The 21,883-nt window shown below is 37.1% G+C and overlaps 1 protein-coding gene across 9 annotated transcripts in view; it reads left to right on the forward strand.

Annotated features, from left to right (window-relative positions):
* Window positions 1–20,412, forward strand: part of LOC107702058 (chromodomain-helicase-DNA-binding protein 3-like) — a 52,771-nt gene extending 32,359 nt beyond the window's left edge. For 7 of the 9 annotated variants that reach the window (XM_016504242.1, XM_016504249.1, XM_016504248.1 and 4 more), the window contains 9 exons: window positions 290–524; window positions 619–753; window positions 1,014–1,142; window positions 4,121–4,229; window positions 4,520–4,652; window positions 6,334–6,529; window positions 9,177–9,340; window positions 9,940–10,066; window positions 19,681–20,412. In XM_016504242.1, coding sequence (XP_016359728.1) covers window positions 290–524; window positions 619–753; window positions 1,014–1,142; window positions 4,121–4,229; window positions 4,520–4,652; window positions 6,334–6,529; window positions 9,177–9,340; window positions 9,940–10,066; window positions 19,681–19,784 — 1,332 coding nt within the window. In that variant the 3' untranslated portion in view covers window positions 19,785–20,412. Of the gene's footprint in view, window positions 1–289; window positions 525–618; window positions 754–1,013; window positions 1,143–4,120; window positions 4,230–4,519; window positions 4,653–4,915; window positions 5,350–6,333; window positions 6,530–6,613; window positions 6,799–9,176; window positions 9,341–9,939; window positions 10,067–19,680 lie in introns of those variants that run through there. The other 2 variants (XM_016504247.1, XM_016504246.1) reach the window with 2 other exon arrangements.
* Window positions 20,413–21,883: the final 1,471 nt, after the last annotated feature.

Consider the following 21,883-nt stretch of genomic DNA (forward strand, 5'->3'; position numbering starts at 1 on the left):
CTTTCTCTCTCTCTCTCTCTCTCTCTCTCTCTCTCTCTCTCTCTCTCTCTTTTTTCAGTCCCAAACCCTTCATTAGCAACTGTACATAGCTAAACATCTGCTATAAACATCTGTTATAAAACAATTACATTTTTATTTGATTTATTTGTTACTTGATACAAAATGATATTGGCTGGATACGGAGTGCCTGAAGAAGCTAGAAATGCCTCTACAAGCATTTGTTTGTAAACAGTAACTTCATCTAAGTATATATGATGCTCAAAGAACGTGTTTCTTTCTCTTCTTCCAGACTTCCACTACAGTGAAAGAGGGTGAAAAAGATCCTGAAACCAGTGAAAAAGCTCAGACATCCGAAAGTCCAACAAAAGCTTCTGATGACTCAAAAACAAAGGAAAGTCCTGCCATTTCTCAGTCTTCTCCAGAAGAAAAGAGTGAGAAAGAAAAACAAGAGGAGGAGAGCACTGACAAAGAGGCCTCCCCAGAGAAAACGCCAGATTCTCCATCTGTTAAAAACGAGAGTAGAGGTAACTGCGGCAGCAAATGGTGAAATCTGATTGGCTGTCGTGCCAGTCAGTCATTTTATTGTGATTTGTGGTTGATTGTTGTCTGTCATTACAGAGGCTTTGAAAGGGGACAAGGGAGAGAAACGGGAAAAGGCTGGAGAAGAAAAGGAGAGGAGTGAAGTGACATCTCTTCCCACAGAAACAACCGAAAAGAAAGAGAAATTAGATCAATCTTCTGAAATCAAAAAAGGTGAACATTACAATGCTACTCTTTTATTTCTTCGCATTGTGTAAATTATATAGTTGTGTAGAGAAGAATGAAAAACTACTGTACTAAAGTTGTTTATACAATCTATCACACATATTCACAAAAACTGAGTACAGCACCTAAAGTCAATGGTGCAGTCATCATTACCACTGAAGTTAAGCCTTCATTTTTTGTTTTAATGTAGGAAATAAATAACTGAACTAAGCAGTGTAAACATGTTTTTCTTTTCCATCGAGCCACAGAGGAGGTGAAGGGTGAGAAGGATGCTGTCAAGGAGGTCAGAGGGCAGAGGGAGGAGGTGCCCAAAGGTAACGGCAAACCCACAGAGCGTCCACGATTTATGTTCAATATCGCAGATGGAGGATTCACAGGTAAATACAAATAAAGTTGTTTAAAGCTGCTGTGCCACTTTGTCTTTGTTGAAATACTTAATATGTTGAAGCTTTCTGTAAGCATTCCCATTTATCTGCTCAGGGAGGTGCTCAGTATTTCTGTGAATCACCTGAGCCATAAATGTTTTGACCAATCACATCAAGACAACACTGATTGTCTGTTGACACCACAAGAACTTGCACAGCCCCACCGATACAGCAAAAAGATAAATAAATAAAATAAAAATAAATGCTAACTATATGTTGTATATCTTTTTCAAATGTAAAATATATTTTGTTTAAATTCAAATGGAAAAATGCATTGCAAAATAAAAAGTCATTCAAGTGGCAAGACAATATATAGCTAACGAAAATATATTTACTAATTAAATACAATTTTTTTTTTTCTGTTTGGCAAGACTTTCTTTAGCACTTTCATGAGCTGGCAAGAGAAATACATATTTCACACGACTAAGTTTGAAAGGCAGTCAATGGAGAAAGATGTTATTTGTCTCCTGATGGTGTAATTATGGCATCTACCAGTAGGGGCTAACTGGACCATGTTTAGAAACATTATCTTTTCAATTTTGTTTGGTGCTAATAGCACTGAAATGACACCCTGCAGCTTAAGGATGCAGTGTCAAAAATCATATTGCTAGTTTAGTAGATCACATCACTTATATTAGCGATTGTGTCGCTTCCAAGCGGCTAGCCATCTTACTCGTTGCCACATCTTGACCTTTATCCATGTTTATCCTTAAAACATCACGCTAGTTCATTGTTTGCCAACGTTATGTAAAGGTGCTCTCTCATGTAAAATAAAGCATGTACTGTTATGATAAAACGCAATGGAACAGTGACAGTGACAGTGTGGTCACATTCTGAAGAGCAGTTCAGTTTCTGTTGAACTGTTTTACCAGGAACAGCCAGCAGTGATTTCATCTGTCAGTGGTTTACAATAGATTAGTTTCCATCATTCACCATTGATTATTTCCTAGAATGACGTGTTGAAATACAAAAACCTATGATTTCATGCATTCGGCTTATATTCATGGTCAGTCTGTATGTAAACGCACACTTGTGTATTTATGTTTTGTGTGCAGATACTGTATAAGTGCATACATCAGTATTTCTTTGTGAGACTACTATGAATAATTGGTATGTGGTAAGGGTCAATCATGTAATGGGAGTATTGGGAATATAAAGGGAGAGTTCAGGAGTAGGAATACCATTTTCTCATTACAAATTCTATAATTTTTTTTTGAAGATGAGTGTAATGACCAACACTGAATATTTTTTTCATCTACTATGATTCATCACCTGACTAATATCAAGGCTCAGGTCACTTGAAAAATAAATATTGTATTTGAGTTTTTCTTCCATTTTAAACTGTTAACTACCCAGATATGCCAACTACAAGTGATTAAGTAAATCATAAAATGCAATTGTAGATAATATTTTAATTAATGATGCATGTTGCATTGGTTATCGGCAGATATTAGAGTATATATATATATTTTTTTTTAATTTTGATATTGGTCAGTATTTTCTATTTAATTGTGCATGCTCATTTCTAATTTTTGCCATCATCTAATGCTCACTTAAAGTTAGTCTTTAAAAACACAAATAAATAATTGTAATAATTGTATTCAAATAATAACACTCTTAAATGTAATCTTTATCAAATGTCAAAGTGAATATCTATTTTTCATTTCATAAAATTCATTTTTTAACATTTAAAAAAAAAAATTTTTATTTTTAATGAATATAGCCAAAATAGTATATGTCCATTTATTGGATATTATATCCATTTATTATCTGTGCATCCCTAATTTAACATTTTCATCCCTTAATATTTACCAGCCCTCTGTTATAACAGGCTAGTGGTCATTTTCTGGTCTATTAAGCCTCGTTTCCACCGAGCAGTATGGTACAGTACAGTACATTTCAGAACGGCACACTCTGATCCGACTCGCATTTCCACTGCCAACAGTTCCATTTACATTTACATTTACATTTATTCACTTGCGACTTACAATTGGGGAATACATAAAGCGATTCTTCTTAAAGAGGCAAACAGACACAGGAAGTGCTTGAAATACCAAGTTTTAGGCATTGTTCAAATAAGTACAAGCTAGAAAAGGGAAGGAATAAATAAAGAGAAATAATTTTTTTTTAAGATGAAGTCAAGTAGCGTTCAAGTAGTTAAGTTCCCTTACTTGATAGGCATGATGTATGCCGGAAAGTAGCGATCGACATCATTCTCACATGAAGAAGAAAGCGCAACATTGGCTGTGTGTGAAAATATAAAATTCTAAAATATACTGTTATTTTTTTTGTGTTTGCGCACACTGATGTAAACAAGCCCAACACGCATGAGCAGCATGGCAGAACGAGTGTAGGAGACGTTTCGTTCCCCTTGTGTTGTCATTCCCTTTGTAGCACGTGCAAGTGACGATTCTCTGTCAACCAATCAAGCGAGTCTAGCTCCACTGTGCTAGGTACCCCAACGGAAGGGTCCCATAAAAATGGTGTGGTACAGTTCGCTATTTTGACAATGGAAACAGAAATAATTTCGCACCGTACTGTACTGTACTAAATCTTACCGCTCGGTAGAAACAAGGTTTTATTTCTTAGATTTTTCCCAGCCCCAGTGACTATAAATAGTTTCAGTTCCCAGAAGCCTTTTATCACTTTATGTAGTTTAATTTACAGCTTTAAAAGACATCAACTAAACATCGAGGAGTTTTTACTTAGCGTTCATAAACATTTCACCAGCGCTGAGAAAACATTTCAAGCATACACGAAGCATACATCCTACACCCTAGACTAGAGTAGTTTATTGCTAGGTAACGTGATTTACACGCATGCTAGCTTTGTTGTCTAAGGATTGTTACCTTTTGTTTATTTACTTGTCAGCAGGGATAAATGGATTGTAAATGATATCTGGCCGTGTTGTGTTTTTCTTTTATGCACAGAACTCCACACTCTTTGGCAGAATGAGGAGCGGGCGGCCATTTCATCAGGCAAGATCAATGAGATCTGGCACCGGCGACACGACTTCTGGCTGCTGGCAGGCATCGTGTGGTATCCTTGGAGATAGGCTGCTGTCACCGTAGAAATAATCCAGTTCCATTAATGTATATTTATATTGTATTTGCTAAATGAAGAGTTTGTTTAGAGCTCAAAGCCAAGAAGAACAAGGAAATAAAATGAGATGGAAAAAACTCAGTTGCTACAAAATACATGTTTCCAAGCTAAAGCTACAGACAGCAAAATTGTTATTCTTGTATCGAAAATAAAGATCTCTTTACATTTGTTGAACACATATCATGGTCTAGTGTAGTTTGACAGGTTTGATCCTTGACCTGTTGAAGCCATGGCTATGCTCGGTGGCAGGACATTCAGAACGACCCGCAGTTCGCCATCATAAACGAACCTTTCAAAACTCAAGCCAACAAGGGAAACTTCTTAGAGATGAAAAACAAGTTCCTGGCCAGGCGGTTTAAGGTATGTTGTAAATAGAGAATATAAATACAGTTTTTTTGTTTAGTTTCTTTTCTTTTTGTTTGTTGTGATATCCGTGGTGGAGTTTAATTTGGTTTTCACTGTGGCTTTTGCAGTTATTTTACACTTTTTGTCTACCGCAGTAGGTCATTGTTTGACAGCTGCCTCTTATGTTCTGTCATTTTGTATCATAATTATATACTTCTGTGTCTTGTTTTGGCTTGCTTCTTACTCTACCTTTTGTTCTGCTGTTTGTATGACTCCAGCCTGAAGATTTTATCTCTACACGTCGACACGTCACAATCGCAAACCCAAACCTGAATATGCTGACATGCATTCTTGTGAAACAGCCTTGTCTCATTGTTTTTCCTGTTATTCTTTTCATGACATGTTTCATATCCTTTTCTGTACATCCTCCTTTTTCTTTTCTCAGCCTCCCTCACTCTCGTTCTGTCTCTCTGTCTTTCTCTTTCTTCTCTTACATAATTCGGAATGCATTGAGCAACCTGAGAACCGCCGTTATTCCAGTGGAACTTCTTTTAATTGGAAGCTGGTGCTTTCTCATGCTCATAAATCACTGGAACGGTTCATTTTTCTGTCAATTCTGTTCAATACATTTCTTAATTCCCTAATATTTTGTGGCCTATTTTTCTCTCCCTCTATCGCTCTCCCTCAATCTAGCTGTGTTTTCAATCTTAGTTTTCTTTGTTCTCTCAGCCTCTTCACTCTTTCACCCATGATGCTTGTTCCATTGTCTTTTCCTCGCTCTCTTTTAAAGCGGGTTTAATTTATTTTTATTTTTGTGCTTAGATGATGTAATGAAAAGGTTACACTACTGTTCAAAAGGGGTCAGTAAGATATCATTTTTTTAATGCTTTTATTCAACAAGGATGCATTCAATTAATCAAAAGTGATGGTAAGTTAGATGTTACAAAAGATTTCTATTTAAAAAACAAAATGCTGTGCTTTTGAACTTTCGATTCATCAAAAAATCCAGAAAGTTTTCCTAAAAAATATTAAGCAACTGTTTTCAACATTGATAATAATATAAAATGTTTCTTGAGCACCAAATCAGCATATTAGAATGATTACTGAAGGATCATGTGACACTGAAGACTGGAGTAATGACTACTGAAAATTCAGCATTACCATCACAGGAATAAATTAACAACACTTCTTAAAAAAAAAAAAATATATATATATATATATATATAGAGAGAGAGAGAGAGATGTTTTGCTGCAGGGATGCATCGGATGCATCGTGTTTGCTGTAAGAGGTCAGACAGAGAGAGAGAGAGAGAGAGAGAGAGAGAGAGAGAGAGCGAGCACAGTTATTTTAAATAGTAATGACATTGTAACAACATTATTGTTTTACTGTATTTTTTATCAAATAAATGCAGCCTTAGTGAGCATGAGACTTACTGACCCCAACAATGGTGTTTATAAATTTATATACATCTAAGTTGGTATGAATAAAATAATGACATAAAATACATATAAAATATAATATATGCCTTTTGAAGCACCGTTGCCTTAGCCATACACATTTAGATGGTCATCTTTAGCCGCTGTGCCACTTAAGATAGTCAGTGGGTTGCCTGAACAATTAGCTGACTAATTTTGTAAACATGTAGTACTGTATAGTTTTACACATGTCTACATCTAAGATATCTCTCTCTCTCAGTTGCTAGAGCAGGCCCTGGTGATAGAGGAGCAATTGCGTCGGGCTGCATACCTCAACATGACCCAGGACCCGACTCACCCGGCCATGGCCCTGAACGCTCGCTTTGCTGAGGTTGAATGTCTAGCCGAGTCCCATCAACATCTCAGCAAGGAATCGCTCGCAGGAAACAAACCTGCCAATGCCGTCTTGCATAAGGGTGAGGAAAGTTGTGTGTGTGGGATTTATCTCATAAATATATTTAAATGAAAAATGAGAGGGAATATGTTTGTGTGTAACTCAGACAAAATTTGCTGGCGTCTTGAGGGTCTGATAAAAGGCTTCTGAATAGATCCAGTGGGACCAGTGCTCCTGCCAGCTCTGATATGGGAACAGTTCAAGAACACAAGGCACTTTTAATGTCCTGGAGTTTTCTCAAGCTTGTTGTTTAATCTGTACCGATAAACCATTTATTGGAAACCAGTTCACTTGGCTTGTCACTCTTATTATTGTCTGAAATTGCTGAGAGAACTGCTAATAAATTTCACTTTAGACAGTCAGAATCCATTATGTCACTTTCAGTTAGCTTTCTGAACTGTCAATTCGCTTTCAAAACTGATATTGATAAAAAGGTGCCTCTTTGATAAGCTTCAAAACAAGTGCTACTTTAGTATTATTAATACACTATAATAGTATTTAGTCATATTTTGAATTTAATACTTTATTAAGTTAACTTTTATTTTTATATTTTCAGTTTTAATTTTAGTTTAGGTTTTAGTAATTTTGTATTCATTTTTGTTTTAAATATTTTTTATTTCATTTTATTTTATTTAGTTTTAGTAATATTAGCACTTCAACTTATTTAAGTTTTTTGTATCTAATATTTATATTTCATTTTATTTCAGTTTTATTTAAATTCATTAAAACGTTTTTTTTGTTTTTGTTTTTTTTCAGTTTCCATTTTACTTTTAGTTTACAATAACAACACAAACAAAAAATCTCTTCAAAGAACAAGTGACTGTTTTTGGAAATATTTAATCTAACTGTTTTCAGGCTTAATGAATTTCAGAGTATTTGGTAAAAAGTGAAAAAAAAAAGTGACGTGACATGTGGCCAAGTATGGTGACCCATACTTGGAATTAGTGCTCTGCATTTAACCCATCCAAAGTGCACACACACAGCAGTGAACACACATACACCGTGAACACACACCCGGAGCAGTGGGCAGCCATTTTTGCTGCGGTGCCCGGGGAGCAGTTGGGGGTTCGGTGCCTTGCTCAAACTTTGGGTTACGAGTCCGACTCTCTAACCATTAGGCCACGACTTCCCCTAAAGAATATAATATAATAATTAGTGCTGGGCAACTATTAACATTTTTAATCGAGATTAATCGCATGGTTTTCTGCGATTAATCACATTGTTATGAACAAAATTCAATAATGAATTCAAAAGTAGTGAAGTAGCTATATGAACAAAGGTGAAATAACATTTGGTTTGCAAACACTTTAAACAAATAAGGTACTTTTTTACAGCAGTATTCCTTTTACATAGTAGCAGTTAAAATATTTCTTGTAAATCTCAACTTATAACATTAATGTAATCAAATTAAATATAAATCCAAAGCTATTTGCCACTGCCAGGGTGTTAACGTTTTTATAGAAAATATTTTATAGTTTGTTATAGAAAAACAAGTTATACTCAGAGTCCAGAGCCTCAATCATAACATTATAACAGGCACCTTCCGAGTAGAGACCTGCACCATCGCGGGACCTAACACAGCAGAGTGCAGCGCGGGACAACACTTGATGGGCGAGTGCGGGCGGGTAGAGACTCGTGTGTGCGGGATGCGGGAGATTAAGTTTGTATCACACTAGGCAATCTTAACCGTGCCCGAGCGCATCTGACCCCCAAAGCCCGTTTTGTTTGACTAGTGTGATCGCTCCGTGCCGTGGTTCGTTTAGCCGGCCCTGGCTCGGTTGGAAGAGGTGGGCCAGAGCGCGGTTCACTTGGGCTCGTGCGCGGTACGCATGTAGTGTGATCGCTCCATGCCGCGCTCGGTTGGAAGAGGTGGGCCAGAGCGTGGTTCATTTATATATATAGATCAGTGAGTGTGCGCGATAACCGCACCCGAGCGCTGAACTTCTGATACGTGCAGCATGATTGCGTGAACATTTCTGAGCGGCAAAAGTGATAGATCTGTAAAGCAGTGAGAGGGCCATGTGTGTTGCCACATCCCAAACGACTAAAAAATAATAACCCACAAAGTTAATAAAACGATGCACTCCACTAGCGAGAGCGCTTCTTTGCGGTCTTCACGTGCTATCGGAAACTTCCTATTTCCCACTTATGAAGTCGTGAGCACTTCATGTAAGCGCTGCTGCAGTCTTAGGCCCTCCCCAAATGCTCTCATTGGTTGATACGCATGGTGACACCCATCCCAAGCCAGTACTGATCAACATCCCACCCCTCCTGTGACCCATGGTTTGTCTGTGTATTCAGAGCCAGTAAGCAACGGACTTTCATAATAATAAAAAAACTGCATTAACACGCAATAAAATAATTGTCGGCGTTAATCAATTAATGCGTTAACACGATAATAACGCGTTAACTTGCCCAGCCCTAATAATAATGCTTCACGCTCTTTTAGTCGTTAAAGTCGACATTCTTAATACATGTTCCTGGTCTTATTTATCAGTACATGTTATTCCAAAAAAGCATGCCTTCATAAAAGTTTGAAGCAAAGAGATGTACTCGATTATCTTAGGCAGCCTAGAAACAGTATTCTTTCTATTAACAATTACACTTTTAACTTTACAACCAAATCCTGTCTGCTCCTTGGCATGTTGTAATGATGGACATTTTTGTAGTTCTTAACCAACTGGAGGAGCTTCTGAGTGACATGAAGGCAGATGTAATGCGGCTCCCAGCCACACTCTCTAGAGTCCCGCCGATCACAGCCCGCCTGCAGATGTCAGAGAGAAGCATCCTCAGCAGACTGGCCAACAAAGGCAACGAGACACACACACCGCCGGTAAATACACAAACACATATAAAATAATTGCATATTAAATAATTACAAAGTACACTACCGCTCAAAAGGTTGGGGTCAGTACTTTCTTTCAGCAATGATGAATTAAATTGATTAAAGTGACAGTAAAGGCTTTTATAATGTTACTACAGATTTCTGTTTAAAATAATTGCTTTTGAGCTTTCAATACATCAAAAAATCCTGAAAAAACTATATCATGGTTTCCTCAAAAATATTACTGCTTTCAGCATTGATAATAATAAATGTTTCTTGAGCTGCAAATCAGCATATTAGAGTGATTTGTGAAGGGTCATGTGACACAGAAGACTGTAGTAATGATGCTGAAAATTCAGCTTTGCCATCACAGAAATAAATTACATTTTAATATTTACTAAAATAGAAAATGTTAATTTGAAATTGTAATATTTCACATTTTTACTGTATTTTTGATCAAATAAATGCGGCCTTGATGAGCATATGAAACTTGTTGAAAAAAAAATACTTGAAAACTCTTACAGACCAACAATAGTGTACATACACTCTTCACAAGTGGCTTTCTCGGGTTTATAACACACACTCTCTCTCTTTCTCTCTTCATCTAGCCTATTCCTCCAGGCCCGTACGCCACCCCACAGAACTACGGCCCTCCTTTCACACCTGCACCTTCAATGGCTCTCACTCTGGCTGGGGCCAGCTACAGCCAGATGTCCCCTGGAGCTTTCATATCAGGTCAGTTTTGCTGATCCGTCCCCAGAAAGGCACCCCAAAACAGCCTCCAGTTATCTCATACTCTGGTTACTCTGAACTAGGGCTGGGTCAAAAATATCGATATCTCGATTTTAATCGATTCTCATTTTTACGGAACGATATCGATTCTTAAATCCCAAGAATCAGTTAGTCTAGCCTGTTTTCAGTTAATGGATGGAACATTGAAGGGCACCTCCCATCCAATATATCGCAATAAGCATTGTGCTTTGGTACTTTTAATATGAAACAAAGTCTCAGATTTAAAATTCTATCCATTGTATTGCAGTATTTAAACAAATGCCGTTTTGGCGCTGTTTAATGTGGAGTGACAGATCGCTGTACCTCAGAAAAACATATTCGGTGACCATAAACTCATTAGTAAGCTAGAAAAATAAACTGTAGAGAGGGGCATTTTGCTAAATATATGCACCATATAACATATTCATTATAATTTTTACTGTTCTTCAATGTTTCATTTATGTTTGAATAAATCCATCAAGTTTTTGACAGCCACCATTTAAATGTTTATATTTCAAAAAATGAATTGAAGTAGAAGTATTATTATGTAGCTAATTGTAACTTTATTATTTTAAAAACTTCATTAAGTGTAATTTTAGCAGTTGTATATTAGCCTACAAATAAGTCAATTTTAACCTTTAATATTATAATGTAGTACCAGCTGACTCTCATGTATATTTTACAGCATTAGTTGAGAGATTTGTTTTCCTTGAGAAAATTTGGCATGTACTGTACCTGATATATATCCAAAATAATCTATATCGAATCGAATCGCAAGCTTGTGAATGAGAATCAAATCGAATCGTGAAATTTGTGTCAAAACCCAGCCCTACTCTGAAACATTATAAAGGCTTTTCATTTGCACTGATGAAAAAGCATATCAGCGTGTGTCAACTGCTCATATTAAACGAAGTATGTTTGTACTCAAAAGCACTCAGGGTAGTAAAACTGTTGATTTTATTTTTTCTGTGATTTTAGAAACAGTCTGTGTGTGTTGTGCTGTTTATGTGTATATATGGTATAAGTGTCTGAGCGTCTTTCTTTTTCAGAAATAGAAAGTCAAATGCTGTGATGTGGAATTCTAAACATAAAGTTCTTAAATGACAAAGTTTAATTGAAATCTGTTTTGACCAGCTGGGGGTACTGATGTGTATGTTTGGTTGGTTTAAATTTGAAAGGCAGATTTGCTTGCCATCTGTTGATCATGGCAGTCTCAAAATGTGAAAACAAAGTGCTTCTTCTAAGCAGCTCTGGATTAGAGCATCTGCTGGATGGTTATATGGTGAGGTTAATTTTTTTGGATGTTAAATTCTCCTGTCACTGCTTAATATGCAGAGACAGCTATAAGTAGGCTGTTCATAGGTTGATTCTGCCAAAAAAATTAAACACTTGTGGCTCTGTGGTGCTATCAAAACATTGCTCTAAAAGTTTGAGCATCCAATGGCTTGAGTTAGGGGCAGAGCCACCTGTTTTGCTGGCCAATGACAGATGGAGAGGGGAGTATTCTGAAAACCTGTTTGCAAACAATCATTATTTTTGCAGTTCCTTTTGGTGACAAGTGCTGTAGAATGTACTTTACCTTTAAGGGTTGACGAATTCTTGGTAACGTTACTAAAATGTAAACAGATTTGTAAATAATTACACCATACACATATAAAACACCAGTGAAAATGAATGAATTTTTTTGCAACCTTCCCCTAAAGAGGTGTAACTACATACTCAACAAAACAATACTGACTTTTTCTAACCTTTTTTTTTATTAAATTGCAATTTATTGCAAGAAAATCTCTCTAACTTTACCTACACATTGCACATTGTCCTACAAACATCCAGTTAGTAAGCAAATGAGATGTTCATACAGCAAATGTTTCAGATTGAATTGGTATTTCAGCTGATTTAAACCAATACTGTGAGTCTTTTTAATTGATTCATTAAAAGAGTAATTTGTGAATCAGACTACACCAGTGTTAATTTAGTATTATTTATATACTATTATAGATATTTTGAAATGGTTTTTATTTTTATATTTTCAGTTTTTATTTTCATTTTTAACTTTAGTATAATATTTAGTTATTTTATGTGCTTTTGTAATTTTATTATTATTTTTTTTAAATATTACTATTTAGGTTTCATTTATTTTTATTTTTATTTTAGTTTTCAGTTTAAGTTTTTAATTATTTCCAGTTAGTAATCTTAGTGATTCATCTTATTTCAGTTAGTTGCTAAGGCAGCATTTCAATTATTTGGAACTTTTTAGTTTAAAGGGATAGTTCACCCAAAAATGAAAATTCTGTCATTAACATCTAATATTGATATTTTACTTTATTTCAGCTTTATTTCAAATAACAAATGAGTTTTTAATAGTTTTAGTTTTTAGCAAGCAGTGATTTATTAGTTGATAAATGGACAGCGCTTTCTAACCTTACCATCTCATGATTAATGTGGCAAAATCCACGATTCAACTTTCCTTTGTTTTTTTTTCCCTCTTGTTTTTTCTTGTGCTTTCTCTCTCAGTCTATTTGTGTTTATGTGGGAGTATATGTGGGTGTACGAATGCTCTATTTCACAATAATCTGTGAGGTCAGTGTATGAGAGGCTGGATTTGACATTTGCTATGTAGTTTCTTATAAAGCACTGATTCTTGAAAAAGATTTAATCAGTTATCAAACTTTTAATGGACCTGAAATGATTTGTGTTCAGTATTTAGTAGTTTAGTATTTAGTCCTTTTAATCGTAAAACACGGTTGTCACTTTTCAGAAATGAATGTCACTTTTCAGAAATACAAGCACATGTTCATGTACATAAAGTCACACTTTATGTATTCATATTTCTGCAAAAATATGATTCTGGTTAGCACACTTAATTACATTTTAATTTGAGAGGGCCCTGTGTAATTTTGGCAAAATTATTTCACGTTCTCCATCTCTGGTCCAAGAGAACAGATTAGCCTTGCCAGTGAGTTTATTGTTTCAATATTAGCTCTGTAACAGCATATGTCTGCAGGAAGCACTGAAAAGAACAAATTTAGTTGTTTTTGTTTGGCGTTTTCTGTTTATTCTTTCAGAGGCCAAACTCTGTCCATCGTCCTGACTGTTTTTACCCGTACAGAGTCAAAGGGTTTCTGGATCGAGTGTCCTGATACCAATCTTTCTACCACAGCGTCTAAGGGAGGCATATTTTCTTGCCATGGTGCTTTTTCTGAAAATGTCATTACAGTTATCCAGAACCTTAGCCGTGCCAGGAATCGCTCAGCCGAGGGAACATTTTTTTGCTTTTCTACTAAGATATTTTTAAGAGAGTAAAAAAAAAACAAAGAAACACAAATGTGCTTGTGCCTTTACGCCGGTTTTTTAAACCCCCTGGAGGCAGAACTAGACTCTTGCTCGCTCGCTTGCTCTCTCTTTGTCTGTCTCTCTCTTTCAGTGTCTGTCACTGAAATAGCCCCAGACTTCAGATCCTGGTGGGTGCAGAGGCTGATTGGGTTTGTTGAGGCTGTACACGCTGAACCCTCGCCTGGCTAAAAATATGCCCTACTTGGGGCCCGTTTGAACCCTCTGGTCCCTGATTAAGACAACTGCGGTGACCCCAGTTTAAACCGAGCCAGGGAGCGAGATGAAAACAGCATGCCAGACTAAACAAAAAAACGAGAGAGAGAAAGAGATATAAAAGAAAAGAGAAAAATGAAGGACAGACTGTGTTGGTCTGTTTAACGTACTCCATAATAGGACATTTTTTGGACCCAGTCAGACATCTCTCTAAAAGACAGAAGAAGAAGTGAGAGGGAGGAGAGAGACAAAATGGAGTGTGAGCTACGCTTTGCCTCTGTAAAAATCCTAGCGGACCCCATAACATCTCTCTCAATCCTTCTTAAAGTTGTCAGAAATAAAGACCTTGGCGAGCACGTCTTGTTTTCTTTTTTAAGTCATTGCCACTTAAACTCTTACCGTTTTACATGTCATGAACTTTATGGAGCAAAAAAGGTTTTAGACACATTATGTCAACACGAACCGCTAACATCTATTTTAATTTTTTTTTTACCTTGTGAAAGTTCAGTGCGTCACTGCTCTCGCAGCCAGTGGATGTCCTGACTCTGGCTTTCGGGATTATTTGTAAGAGCGGGAGACACAAAACTGGGAGATTTTATGGGGGTTTTTTTCGAAAGAGAAGGCCTCCTTCCAGCCTCCTGACTACAGTTATGTTTTTTTTTCTGTTTTCTCAATATTGAGGACTGATGCTATGCCACTGATTGACCACTCCCTACCCCCCCCAAGTGTCTACAGTCTGCCCCCTTTCTGCCTCCACAGAAGCTCCGCCCTGCCTGAAGACCAAGGAACATGATGTGCTGCAGCGCCAGAGGGTGGTGGACCTGTGGAAGGATGGCAAGTCAGAAGGGTCAATTGGGCATGAGCTTCGCATGCCCAAATCCACTGTGCACAGCATCATTGTCAAGTATCGCCTCAGCAACACGGTGGAGAACCTGCCACGCAACGGACGGCCCAAAAAACCATGATCTGAAAGAGCGATGGATGGAGGATGAGTGGGATGAAGTGAATATAGAATGTGAGGGACAGAAAGGCTAGGGGGAAAAAAGATAAATAAATTAGACAGGATTGGAGGGTACAAGGAGGTGGAAATGTCTGAAAATACTGTAGCTGAGAGAATATTGTAGCAGGCTAGGAAGAGCTGCTGGACTTCTTGAGAGAAGATACTCTTCAGGCAACATGGTTAATAATAGATAGACAAAACGAGCAAATGCAAAAGAGAGAAATTAAGTAGGGAAAAGAGAGCTGAAACGAGAGCCGTTTGGACGATGAAAACACAGACCTCTTCTTCCCTTTCCAGCACTTTTTTTCTCTCTCTATCTCTCTTCCACTCTCACTCTCTCTCCCCTTGTCCCCTCCATTCCCTTTCTTTCATCTGTCGGTCTGAGAGAAGTCCCAGCAGATGGCCAAAGGAGCGAGAATGCTCGTTTAAGTGCCCGAAACCTTCCCTCCCTAATTTCACCACAAATCACTATTTCTCTGCATCACTTTATACAGTATCTCTCTTTCTTTTATCATTTATCCACTCTCCTTCTCTCTTTCTCTCTCACACGCACATGCTGCCTCACAATGTCAGAAGTGAAGGATTCCAAAGACAGCAGTTTTTCCAAAATACCACAAGTTTGTTTTCTGTCATTAATACCCCTGATCCAATCAAAACTGTTTTGGAACTGAGGCACAGTGGAGTGGAACTATCTTTTTCCTGGAAACTGCGGACCTCTCGAAAAACTCTCCAACCATGGACTCTCTGCGTTCCTAAACCAGGACTGTGAAATGTTAAAATGGCACGAAATCACTCCGTATTTATGAAGACTGACTCTTCATCACAGCAACCTGTCCAGTGGGGTGATGCAGACAGATATATATCTGCAGCTGATCTGAGATTAGTTGTATGATTTTCCAGAGCTATCTTATTGAAGGAATGCACTGATCTTGGGTCAGAAGACCTTCATTCTGAGTAAGCACACGATTCAGCCTGTCTGACCAAATTCCTGTGCTGTGCTAGAGCCAGATTCAATCCCCAGCAGGACGTTTATACAGTACATGACTGTTGTATGAGAACTCCCTGCATTCTACAAAAATGCACAAACACTCCCACGTGTGCACACTCATGCACGCTTGAGAGCCACTTAAGTAGCTCTGTATTTTCCACCACATGGTGTGTTTTATTGTAATGGCGTGGAGTGTGTGTGCGTGTGTGTGCATGGTCTTGCAGTATCAATGAACTGAAGCTGATTGTGCGTATGTTTGTGTTCGCTTGTGAGTGTACTGTACGAGTGAAGATTCAGGGCTGCCGGTGTGTGGGTTCTTCTGTGTGAGTGATTAATTGTGTGAGTGTGCTGGTTGTTTGGATAAGCTGGGTCACTGAGGCCATCTCTGTATGTTTTTCTGGTTTACTGAGAAGTAGAGAGGTTGGTGTGCTGGAGCAAAACTGGGTGCCCTCAGATCAGAGAAAGTGGCATACAGAGAAAGATGGTTGAAAGGTAGACAGTCTGAGAAAGAGATCTGAAGAACACTTTTATGGGCGATTGGTGGATATGTTGATAAGCATTTAATGTGTTGATTTTTTCTTCAATTAATTTGGATGAAAAAGCCAAATTTATTTTCTGAATTTTATAAAAGCAAGTTAATCCACATGTTGCCTAGTGCTCTCTTCCAAACACTGTGCAAATTGAAGGCTGTAAAAACAAATATAGATGTATAAAAGTGGGCTTTGCTAAACACGATGGGCAATAAAATGAATAAAATAAAATATAAATGTTACAAAAATCAACTGTTTACAGGAACACAAACATTTCCAGACATAGAGTTTGTGGTTAGTAGGGTTTGTTGAATGTTTTTGAAAGATGTCTGTTATATTCACCAAGGCTGCATTCATTTGATATATCATTCTGATATGCTGATTTGGTGCTCAAGAAATATTTCTTATTATTGTCAATGTTGAATAGTTGTGCCGCTTTATATTTTTGTGTAAACCATGATTCATTGTTTTCAGGATTCTTTGATTGAACAGAAAGCTGAAAAGAACAGCATTTATTTGAAATAGAACTTTTGTAACATTATAAATGTTTTTACTGTCCGTTTGATCAATTTGATGCATCCTTGCTGAATAACAGCATTAATTAAAAAATAAAAATAAAAATCTTACTGTCCCCTAACCTTTGAACGGTACTATAGTAATATGTTAATATAATTTTTCCTGAATAAGTTTTCCTGTAAAGGAACTTATATATTTTTATCTCATTACAGTTACTGCCCTGTTAAAAATATTTGTACTGGTAAAACCTAAATTTAACATCCAACAGAAAATATTTCATCAAAATGTATTATTGACCTTCATGATTTCTCACAAAGTGAAGACTTTAAAATAAAACAAGGCCCAATTAATAGATAATGATAATGTTGTTTTATACTTAATTCGTTTTTATTATTTTTAATATTCATTATTATTGATTTTATCAATTAATCATTACAGCCCTAGATATGAGAGGCAGACAGCCTGAGAAGAGAGACAACAATAAAAGAAAGAGTCAGTCTGAGAGAGTGAATCGGTCCGAGAGGGACAGAAAGACTTGTCTGACAGAAACACACGGTCTGAAAGAGATATTTTGGAATAGAGAGACAGTCTGGTTAAAAAAGGTAATCTGAGAGAGACAAGTCTGGGAAAAAGAAGCAGCCTGAAAGACAGTGAGACAGTCTGTGAGAGAGACAGTCTGAGTGAGAAAGTCAGATAGTTCCAAGATTGTTGATTGTAGAAGCAGAGTCAAGTCACTCCGAGATATGAATCTGAGTAATGAATTATTTTCCTTGGCTCACGCTGCAGGAGTATGCAGTACAATGTTCAGAGATATGAAAGTCACCCAGCGGGTTTCTAGCTCAGCATTTCCCCCTTGTAAAGAGCCTCAATGCATTCCAAGCTCTCTCCAGACGCGTTCCCATCTGAAGGCCATGCATTCTTCTTCTCTTATTGCATGTTTACGAAACGGTGCCAGTCTTAATCAGATAATTGAACTCAAGCGTTAGCACCGTTCCAGTGCACACATTTCTTTTTTGCACACTCCAGAACATTAATATCAGCCAAAACCTGTAGCACAAAAAACAACTCTAGCGTTATTGTCCTTGGAAAAACTTTGGTTGTGTAATTTTGAGGAACACGTGCCAAGAGGGATTGTTCCTTTGAAGATCTTGCAACTGTTCTTCAGTTCCCTGCATGTTTAGGCCTGAGACAAAACAGGTACCCTGAGTGCACAGTCAAGGTGGCTGTCGGTCACCTTGTGTTCAGGATATTGTGCAACAAATAAATTACATTTTGATTTGGAAAAATGTCTTGAAATAGAGATGCAGTTCTTCAAACCAAAGGCAGTAAATGCTATAACCCCATTTACAGAATAGAATAGCGACATATTCGCATGACCATCTTGAACGTGATTAAAATCTGCAAATCTCATGCAAAACTCCGAATTGTGCAGATTCCTGTTGAAATGACTGGATTTCGCCCATGAAATTTCACTGAGCAATGGTAAATGTAGCCGTAACTTTTTATTGTGGGTCATTTATAGTCATTTCATGCGTTCACTAGAACACGTACAGTACTGTAGGATGTTCCCGGCAGGACAGTTAGACGTGTCTTAGATGTTTATATGTGACACAAATGATGGCAGCTATCATGTCTGTCTGAGTCATACTGTGAGTTTGCAAAAAAATTAAAAATCTACACGTACAGCAAATGAAGCTAAAGAATTTCAAACACTATACACTCACTATGTGCTTGTGTGTGGTGAACTAAAATGCTCAGTACTGTTGTCCTCACATATATCTTTTTATAGAAGATGAGGTTTTGTATTATTATTATTACTGTGTATGGTATATAGTATACTCTGACTGTATGCAAGTTTACCCATTAAAGGATGTTAACAATGGAGCGCAATGTGGATGTATTTATTTATTTGTTTGTGGCTAGGTAGGGATGTGCAATATATTGGTACTGTATCAGTTATTAGTAATGAATAATGTTTATGGGTTGATTTTGGATATTTAATTGTGCATGTTAATTACCCCTATTTTTACATTTAGGTTACCATTGCTGGCATCTATGCTGGCAACTAAAAGTTATACTTTAAAAACGCTTAAAATTTGTTTAAAATTAGTGACAGATCTTTTCTTCCATATTGTTACTTACATCCGAGGAAAAAGAATTTTTGAAGAAAAAAAAAGAAAGAAAATGTAAAATGGGACTTGGTTCTATCCATTGGTTGTTGAGTTGGATTTTAAGATGTGAGATGTGTAAGACCAATAAAATATCAATTTACAAAATTGATGATAGGATGAATTTTAATTTCATGTCGAATTTGATTGTAATATTTATCTCAAAATATCTCAAAATGATCATCTGTCTTTTATGCTTTCAGTTATAATGTTGTGATACCTAAACTCACAACATCTAAAATGACTGAAATCCAGAAGATTTCTTTTTATCGTCTATTAATCAGTAAGTTGTCGCCATTGTGCTCTTGATCATGTTGCTTTAGATAGAAGCAAAATGACTGCTTTCCAAACAATGTTAGAATAGCCAGTGGGTCAAATTTACCAATAATTGTGTCTTCAAGTCTTCAAGTACGTAATTTACACACATATTTGTCCCTGAATAGTCCATACTTGGTATAATAGGAATGATGGGCATGAAAACTCTGCAATGACAGCATTAATGATGACTTTTAACCCAATTTAGGGAACAACTTTATCCTAATATTAGAGAAAAATCCAAACCTATGGATGAATCATGATTTCTTTGTGAAAACATTCACACATGGTTTTTTCCGCACAAATATGTGCATATTCACGGTTAGTGAATGAAACTTAATGAGACAGAAAAGGAAAAGAGGAAGAAGTCAGCCGGTGAGAAATGAAAAATGCGATATAATAAAGATTAGAAGGTCAACTGTTTCAACTGTTTTGCTGTTTTGATATAAACAAAAAATGCTGACTATAATTAGTGTACAGATCATTAACTTCCCTTCCTGTATGTTTCCCTACAGTGTTGAACGGACCCCCCATGTCGGTAAAGAAAGAGAGGGAGGTAGAGCTTCTTATGGCACGGAGGGAACAGCGCAGCGTGGAGGTGATCTGCATCGACGACTGAATTCAGCGCCTCCCGACCCACACACGCTGACTCAGTCGAAGGACATCTGCATGCAAACGTAAACACAACTATTCCTGAACGCATACATGCACACATGCACCTGCAGTTGACGAATGAACAGACTACCCTCAGTATCACGGCAGCACTTTCACGACACCTCGAGTTATAGCTACTCAAAATTCAGCAGCGCTTAGGCTCGCCTTTGGTTATTTCCTCCTGTACACATACTGTATGTGCGCATATACACACACACACACACACAAATATTTGATTTCCTTTCCTCTCATAACTATCTGTCCCAAATCAGCTTCACATTTCAGACCAATCCACACGCTCACGTTCATCCCCTCGACATGAAGCTGCATGTATGTGGAATAGCTTCACATTACCCGCAGTGATTTGTTTTCCAACAGCATGCACCTCACAGTTTAGTCAAGACAAACGCCCGTGCATTGAGCTGTGCCGATTCAAGCACAGTGCAATCTTTCAAGCAAACCCTCATCGTAAGCTAGCGTGACTGTTTTGGAGAGGCCATGCACCATCAACAAGCTTCAACCTAAAAGCAATCTTTAATGTTAATGCTTTAACAGGATTGTTCAACACAAAATTAAAATCCTGACATCATTTACGTTCCAAACCTGTATGACTTTCTTTCTTCAGTAAAACACAAAAGAACTGTCGAGATTTTTGAAAAACTGTTGTTTTTTTTTGCTGTCCATACAATAAAAAGTCAATGGGGTCCAAAACAAAACTGGAACCCTTTGACTTTCGTTGAATGGTCAGAAAACATTTTTCAGAATATCTTTTGTTCCACAGAAGAAAGAAGGTCAAACAAGTTTGGAAATGACATTAGGGTGAGTAAATGATGGCAGAAATTTAATTTTAGAGTGAACTGTCCCTTTAAGAGGATTTGGGTGGTTTGGGAGGATATACAGGTGCATCTCAATAAATTAGAATGTCGTGGAAAAGTTAATTTATTTCAGTAATTCAACTCAAATTGTGAAACTCGTGTATTAAATAAATTCAATGCACACAGACTGATGTAGTTTAAGTCTTTGGTTCTTTTAATTGTGATGATTTTGACTCACATTTAACAAAAACCCACCAATTCACTATCTCAACAAATTAGAATATGGTGACATGCCAATCAGCTAATCAACTCAAAACACCTGCAAAGGTTTCCTGAGCCTTCAAAATGGTCTCTCAGTTTGGTTCACTAGGCTACACAATCATGGGGAAGACTGCTGATCTGACAGTTGTCCAGAAGACAATCATTGACACCCTTCACAAGGAGGGTAAGCCACAAACATTCATTGCCAAAGAAGCTGGCTGTTCACAGAGTGCTGTATCCAAGCATGTTAACAGAAAGTTGAGTGGAAGGAAAAAGTGTGGAAGAAAAAGATGCACATTTATTGAGATGCACCTGTACACATATTTTTATGTAAAAAGAGGGGGAAAAATAACAGTACCCTGATCTGTTTTCTTCATCTTTCAAAAAAAAGAAAAAACATGAGGTAAAGTTTATTACCGACCACGACAGTAAGGAAGTAATGTATAATGTTTGATTAAAACAGTATTGGCTGCAGTATTGTCTTGGGATAAAAAGACAAGTTTGTTATGAAGTTTATTTAGCCTTATATTGGGACATCAAGCATTGATATGTAGAGTTCCCTGCCTTTTTAACTATGGACCCTTAATCTTGTGTTACAGTGAGGTGAAGAGTGTTCAAAAGCATCTTTAAACCTCCATAATAGTGTTCAAGATTGTTACTGAAGCACGTTTGGCAGTCCTACACTTTCCAAACTCCTCTTTCACTCTTTCTCTGTCATCCCCCCATCACTTCACCCTCACCTTCTTTCATTCAAACGAATCGCTTACATCTCAGTCCTATCCTTTCTTCACATTTCTACGTGTTTTTACAAGCTCTTTGATATTGTTTGCATATTTAAACTCAGTTTCATTGTGTTCTCCTGTTTTTAACCTGATTATTACAACTAAGATTATTGTTGTTGCTCTTGATGTTGTCCTTGATTGCGAAGCTTCTACCAAATGAAAATAATAATTAAAAAAAACAGTCAAAACATTGATGCATTGTATGT

Source organism: Sinocyclocheilus anshuiensis, unplaced genomic scaffold (genome assembly GCF_001515605.1).
Source record: "Sinocyclocheilus anshuiensis isolate Anshui unplaced genomic scaffold, SAMN03320099.WGS_v1.1 scaffold318, whole genome shotgun sequence".
Classification (NCBI taxonomy): domain Eukaryota; kingdom Metazoa; phylum Chordata; class Actinopteri; order Cypriniformes; family Cyprinidae; genus Sinocyclocheilus; species Sinocyclocheilus anshuiensis.